The 7,171-nt window shown below is 42.7% G+C and overlaps 1 protein-coding gene across 1 annotated transcript; it reads left to right on the forward strand.

Moving 5' to 3' along the window:
* Positions 1–4,703: 4,703 nt before the first annotated feature.
* foxd7 (forkhead box D7) lies at positions 4,704–6,406 on the forward strand. Its single transcript, XM_085784982.1, has one exon. It carries the CDS (start codon positions 5,153–5,155, stop codon positions 6,122–6,124), a length of 972 nt encoding a protein of 323 aa, XP_085641108.1. The 5' UTR covers positions 4,704–5,152; the 3' UTR covers positions 6,125–6,406.
* Positions 6,407–7,171: the final 765 nt, after the last annotated feature.

The raw sequence follows: 7,171 nt of genomic DNA on the forward strand, positions 1-7,171 counted from the left end.
CTATTTTATTATTTTATTTTACATAAAGTTGTTCATCCTGCTTTCAAATTAATCCATTGTCATTTTGTTGATGCCAAATTATTCATTATTCAACATTTCTTTAGTTAAACTCATAAACTGAAGCTCAGTAACTTTTTGTATGTTTATTTTCCTCTTATGTTTTGCAGAACTCACAAGTATGATGAGAGTCAAAGGGTAAAGTCTCAGACATTGAAGTAAAAGTTACAGGAGATGAACTCAGGAAACAGTTTCTCAATGAAACCCTTCAGTAAGTTATTATTGACTGTGTCATTGTACAATTGATAGACTATGTTTGTTAGTTTGAACCCTGAACTACTCATCACTAATGAAGAAATCACGTCCTGGAGGATTCCTCTGGTGAGCTGACCATGTTCACAGCCGACATTTCGATTTGGCAAAGCAGGAAAAGTACTGGTAATATTCAGAGGTGTCCCAATAAACCTGAGTCAACATGCCCCATACTAGAGCACTGAGCCATGCACATGTAATGCTGTTAATTACATCTGAGCATTTCCTGTTAAAATGTCAGTACACATAAGCATGATGGCTTTTGCTATGTGAAACACCATCTCTTCACTAGGTGTTTGTTTGAGGCTGACCTCAGAGTAATACTTTGACTTCATATGATTTAATAATTTGTGCTCAGTAAAATTATCCAGTTGAGTTTGTGGCCATCATACACCCCAGCATGCATGGAAACTTCATGACGTTTGTTTATTTAACAGGAACAGTGCACATTAAAAAAAAAACCTGTTGAATGCTGCTTTAAATTAATTGTACAGAATATACTTTTAAAGACTAGATTAAATGAGTCAGAACCAGGTTTAAGACATTTTTATGTGTTGAATTCACTCTTCAATTCCAGCCTTTAATGAAATAGAAACTGTAAGATATCTATCAGTTACTGTATACCACTTCACCTTAAGGGGGCTGGGGCCAACTGCAGAGGACAGTAAGCTCCAGTCTATCACCAATCTGACTTGAAGAGACAAACAACCTGTCACGTGTTTACATTCACACTTTTCAGAGTCACTACTTTAGTGTGCAATATGTTTTTCTTTTTTCAAGCAGAGAGGCACAAACCCAGGACCCTAGGGACCCAGGCCCAAGGAGTGAACCCAGAATCTTCTTGATGTGAGGCCACTGTCACAACTTTAAGACATAACTCTATTTATTTATTTTTAATTCAGGGGGAACAGTAATACTGTATACACTGTTGCCCTTAAATTTAGAATAAAATACATGTTTCTTTTTCTTTCTTTCTTTCTTTTTACCTCTTCTCATGAAATTATTGTGACAATGTGATTTATTCTTGATAAAGTGTAAATCTTCTCAAAACTTTATTGATCAATCTCTCTCAAACACATCACTCTCAAAATTAAACCACAATTAACCTTTGACAACGGTGTATTCAGGGTTAAACAAAATTGGAGGTATTGGACAATAGGATTAAGGGCTTGGTTTCAATTTTCAACCTTGGTCAGTTTCACAGAAACACATATTTGAGATTTGGGATTTCATGAGTCTAATATTAGGCCTACTCTTTCAAATTTGAGTATGGCCACCCTGACATGGATCAATGCGCTAAAATGTCATGGCATACTCTCCACAAGCATGAATTAGTTTCATCTGGGTAACTGGGAATCAGTATGTAATCATTGCTTCGGTCAAAGGTGATTACTGATAGGAATAAAAAGAGGAATGTGCCTGAAAACAACTTTATGGGCAACCTATGTGTGCCAGAGTTATCCAAACACACATATTGCTAATTTGTTTATTTTAACACATCATTTCCCACATGACTCAACCTAACATTGAGTGAAACTTTCCAAACCATGTTTGCTGTCATGTTTATTAAATCTATTTCATCAGATTGAAATGTACATAAATTCATTTATAAACAACCCAAATAGTTGTATGACTACAGGCTGCAACAGGAGCCCTAAAATAATAATGTCATGCCATTTCTGTCATGTTGTTGTGAAAAGTACTTTTATTTATTTTATTTTTTACTGGGACGTGTTTCTAATATTTGGTCCACCCTTATTGAAAAAACAAAAATGGGGCATATCACATTTGCGCCACAAGATGTCGCCACATGGTCAGAGCGCCACAGCGCTGCGACTGACTGGGACTCAGATACAGATGTGTCAGTCCAGACCAGACAGACACAACAATGAGTGAGGGGAGAGTCCTCACACACACAAACACACACAAACACACACATACACACAGTACAGTGAGATGACGAGATACTGAGAACAGTTGGCACCGGGTTGTATGTTACAGCCCATAAATATTGTGTTAATGACCAGTTCAGCTCGTGAAATTTACACAGATATCCCGCCCCATGTGTGTGTGTGTGTGTGTGTGTGTGTGTGTGTGTGTGTGTGTGTGTGTGTGTGTGTGTGTGTGTGTGTGTGACGTGCGCTTGGCCCAGCACCTCTACGTTGTCTGACTTTGTTTCATGCAGTTATGATTCATGATACCTTAAATTACACGTTATATTATTGTCCACTGCACTGCCAAGACTTTAAGGGGATCAAGATGAGAGAGGGGGGCATTATGTGAAAACAACCTCAGCGCTTTGAAGCCTCTTCAACTTCTCCCAATGAAAAACACACTCGGCTTTCTTTTTTTCTTTTCTTTTTTATCACTCTCTGAATCATGCGATCGGCCTCAAGTTTTCACTGAGATAAGAAAACATTTCAACTGAAGTAGCCCGTAACAGCTTCATCTAACCCTGTTTCTGACCTGCACGGATGTAGGTTCATTTATCCTGAATGATCCACTCAGATCCCCCGGGCCTGTTTAGTTCCTGCCAAATGATGTTATTACACCAAGCCCTCGGTGGCTGCTCACTCTCCCACTTATTCATCTGCGATACAAAACAAATAAGATCTCCACAATGGCCGTTTTTGTTAGATAGGAGATTTATTGTTCCTAAAGTGTGTGCGTAATGTGTCCTCTGGATAAAGAGAGGCTTGATTGATTCCATGTTGGTTCCATGTTTCGCCTGTTTTAGAGAGAGAGGAGAAGAAAAAACACCTTAAACTGAGCCCCAGATTTAATGTTGCATAGCTGTCATGACGGGAGGTCTTATAAAATTACCAGGAATAAAAATTGGAGGCCATATCTGCAAGTGTATAACATCGGGAAACATTCAGCACCAGCTGCATGTGCGCTGGAGAAGTTTGGTCCATTATCCTCAGCTCTGGAAAAGTCTTGTCCATCACGGGGTCCCGGGGCCGTTTGTCCCCAGAAGTGGCTCTTACACGTGGCTCTCCTGGTTCTGGTGTCAGATGATCTCGCCTTAGTGCCTCACCTTCAGCTTTTTGTAGTGATTTGACGCTCCCGCTCCGGCCTTATTGAAACCACACAACGCGCACGGGGCCTGTTTCCAATCTGAAGACATGCGTGATGAATTTGGCAAATCATCTGCAGCTTTGCTGGTACCGTATAGCCCACCCAGCCCGGACCCAGTCCCCCTCTGCCCCGAGGTATCAATACGATTAGAGGCAGGAAATGTGGGAATCCCCAACAAAGGGCTCCATCATTAAACACAAACAACCAGAGGCCTCCCAACAATACCAAAAGCGCCCTCCTCTCCTCGCTTCTCTTTTATGTCTCAGCAAGTGAAAATCTATTACTTTCATCCCAATATCGCCATCCTGCTTTCAGTTGCCATTTATTAAAGCAGATAATCTGACGGGGGTTAGGGCGGACCGGACTTTGATAAGTCTGAGCTCAAGTGGAGAACTGAGAGTGTAGAGTTTCTGCCTCAGTAATCTCGGGTTATGCAGGCTGCAGATTAAATATTATTCCTTCTCCATTTCACACATGGTCATACTTATCAATATGTCTCTGAGGGAGAGTGAAGTATGAGTGCAGCCTCTGAAGGTTTGTGCAGGAGAAGACAACAGTCTACCTCTTCACGGTTTATTCAGAGGAGCCCTCGCAGTGAAGGCCAGGCAACAAATTATTATTTTCACAGCAGCACAATATCAGTCATTGCAGTTTTATCCTACGCCTGAAAACATGTAATTGTGCGTCAAGTGTGTGCGTAAAGTGCGGCTGCAGGAGCCTTCCAGGGGGATTAAGGCTTTAGCCCCTACCTCACGTAGAGAAGTGTTTGGGGATTTTCCCCCTCGGTGTTTAAATTGAGGCTCTGATGTCCCCAAAGAGTCTATCAGCTTAAAAATCCAAATATGTGTTTACCGTGTCTTTTATTATCACTCTCCACCGCCGCACACTCAGACCACAGACTGTGTGTTTCCTTATAAAGTATTCCCCGTCTTCTTTTTTTTACGTTGATATAATTGGAAGAAAAAAAAGAAACAAATTTCAAAAAAATGTTCAATTTTTTAAAAAGGTTTTTCTACAATCTCTTATTCTTAGGTTTTCTGAATCCTCTGTGGAAATAAAATAATAATAAATAATAATAATATGTTTTATATCAGGAAAAGCCTCCATAAATGCAGTGGTCCATTATTTTCCACATGGTTATGACGCTATATAAACTACCCGGTATTTATACTTTATTTATTTAAATCTGCACTTTTCTATATGTCTCTGAATTGAAGCTAATGAGGAGAAACATTAATTCCTCTCCAAAAAAAAAATCTCCCTTTGTTTTCCTGTTCATTAGGATGTTTTTAGTGGACTCAGGTCTCTGACGTCCGCGTCCACTTGGCACTGATGTGCTGATGATGAGAGTGCACTGGGAGGCTGGTATAGGCCTTCATGGTACCCTTTGCGTCGTTTCCATTGGTCAGGATCCCTTTCCTCGTGCCTCGACGTGACATCACATCCACCCGACCCGCAGGAAAGCTACGGAGATTACAGATGATGCTGGACATCTCCGAGGACGCACACGCTTTTTACGCACGACCAGTCGCTGGCCGCTCTTTTTGCGCTTTAAGGCACCAAAATAAAGGATATCGTTGCTGATGCGTTGCGGTTTGGAGAGTCTGTTTCCTGAGCAGTAGGAGGAGGGCTGAGCGCGGAGTTTTCACCGTTTTGTGAATGGAGATGGGTCGCGCGTAAAAATCTGTTCGTGGCTTTGAAGAGAAGAGCTGTCACTGTCCCACCTGTTAGCAGGTGGTGTTGGCTTTACCCGCGGGCATTTACTATGACATTGGGTTTGGAAATCATGGAGGATATTGTTATCGACGTGGTGGGGGAAGGACTCAAAGATAACGGAGAGGAGCAACTTTTACCTCCGGATGAGTCGCAGAGCGAGCCGGAGCGCGGCGCGGAGACTCCCAGCAGCCACAGTAAAGACCGGGACACCTACAGCCCCGAACCGGAGGGTGCTCCTCCTGCCAAAGCCAAAGGTCCCACGTCGGTGAAGCCTCCTTACTCATACATCGCTCTGATAACCATGGCCATACTGCAGAGTCCAAAGAAGCGGCTCACGCTCAGCGAGATCTGTGACTTCATCAGCCACCGCTTCGTTTATTACCGGGAGAAGTTCCCCGCCTGGCAGAACTCTATCAGACACAATCTGTCGCTCAATGACTGCTTTGTAAAGATGCCCAGGGAGCCCGGGAACCCCGGCAAGGGCAACTACTGGACTCTGGACCCCAACTCCTCGGACATGTTCGAGAACGGGAGTTTCCTGCGGAGGAGGAAGCGCTTCAAGCGGCAGCATTTCCGCTTCGACCCGCTGAAGGAGCAGCACCTGGAGCCCAGCGGACTGCACGGCTTCCCGCACGGCGCCTACGGGCTCGGCGCAGCGGCTCTGCAGCTGCCCAGTCTGGAGCTTTACCCCTACCTCCATCACCACGCGCCCTCGCCGTGCGGCCCCGCCACCATCCCACCTGTCAGCAGCATCCTGCCGGCCCTGTCCAGCTTCTTCTCCCGCGGCGCACTCACGGCCAAAGCTTTCCTCCAGTCGCAGCCCGGCATCGACGCCTTCTCCCCGGCCCAGTGCACCGCGTACTCCTCTCCTCTGACCTCCAGCGCTGCCTACGCCGCCTCCCCTGCGCTCTTCCACCCGGCGGCCCCGCACTTCCTCAGTTTACACCAGGAATATCAGAAACTACAGACTCAGCGTGGCACCTTGGACCTGGTCAAACACATCAACACTAACAATGAGTAATCACGTTAAAGACACTTTGAACTCGTGTTTTCTCAGGTAACAGAGACAATCGGAGCAGAAGCCACAGCTTCTCCAGCGCTGGAGATGGGATGGATGGAACTGTTTTAAGGAATGTTGTTGTAGATAATGTTAGAAACTCTCCCTCCTTCCTTCTCGCTGTCGAACAAAAATCTTTAAAAAAAAATAATTTTTTGATCTTGAATTATCTTCTTTTGTTTAAAATATTTAAATGACGAGTTTCCTTTTCTTTTTTCTGGAAAGAAATAAAAGTGAATATTTAAACTTTGCGTTCAGTTGTATTTTTCAGATCCATGTGGTAATGTGAAGCTTTTTATTTAGCTTGACGACCGTGAAATAACCAATAACCATAAATGTATATACAAGAACATACAGTTTAGGTTTAAAGCAACAAATCCTGTTTTTTTATGTGTTGTGTTATGTTGCTTTAAATTTCAGTTTGTGTATTTTGTCTTTGCTGATCTAACATAGGCCCTGACTCCTACTGATGCCAGTTAAAAAGCCTAAAATTATATAATTAAATGTTGCATTGAAACACACAAAGGAAGTGAAAAAACAACGAAGAATAAATTTTCCATTAAAATAAACCTCACGTCTGTTAGAGAGCAGAGAGTTCTGCTTTGAATAATCATAGAGTAAAAACAAATATGACACACATTAAAAATACACATGGTCTGTGTTTTGGCACAATCAGTCATTTGCGTTATTATATTTTATTGGCCTGTTTTTTTAAATATATTGTGAAAATAAAATAAAACAGCTTGTAAAATAATATATTTCATGTTTGAATCAGTGAGGGGGAAAAAGCAGCATTTGCTCCTTCAGTCCTGCTGCGTCAAGGTCAAAGTCGGTGCGGAGGCTCCAGGATTATTAACACGTCTATTTACGCCTGTAGTTAAAAAATAAACAGGAATAAGAACAGTTTCCATGATCAACATCTGTCTGCAGCTGCAGAAATTTTACACTAAAAGAACCGTTAAGCTCTAAAACGCACAGGCCTGTCGAGCGTGTGCGTGTTATAACCCCGAG

This window comes from Trachurus japonicus, chromosome 8 (assembly GCF_045865225.1).
Source record: "Trachurus japonicus isolate A0001 chromosome 8, Traja_1.0".
Lineage (NCBI taxonomy): Eukaryota > Metazoa > Chordata > Actinopteri > Carangiformes > Carangidae > Trachurus > Trachurus japonicus.

Bases quoted from the DNA above. Each gene is read 5' to 3' on its own strand.
- foxd7 (XM_085784982.1), top strand. From the start codon at position 5,153: ATGACATTGGGTTTGGAAATCATGGAGGATATTGTTATCGACGTGGTG.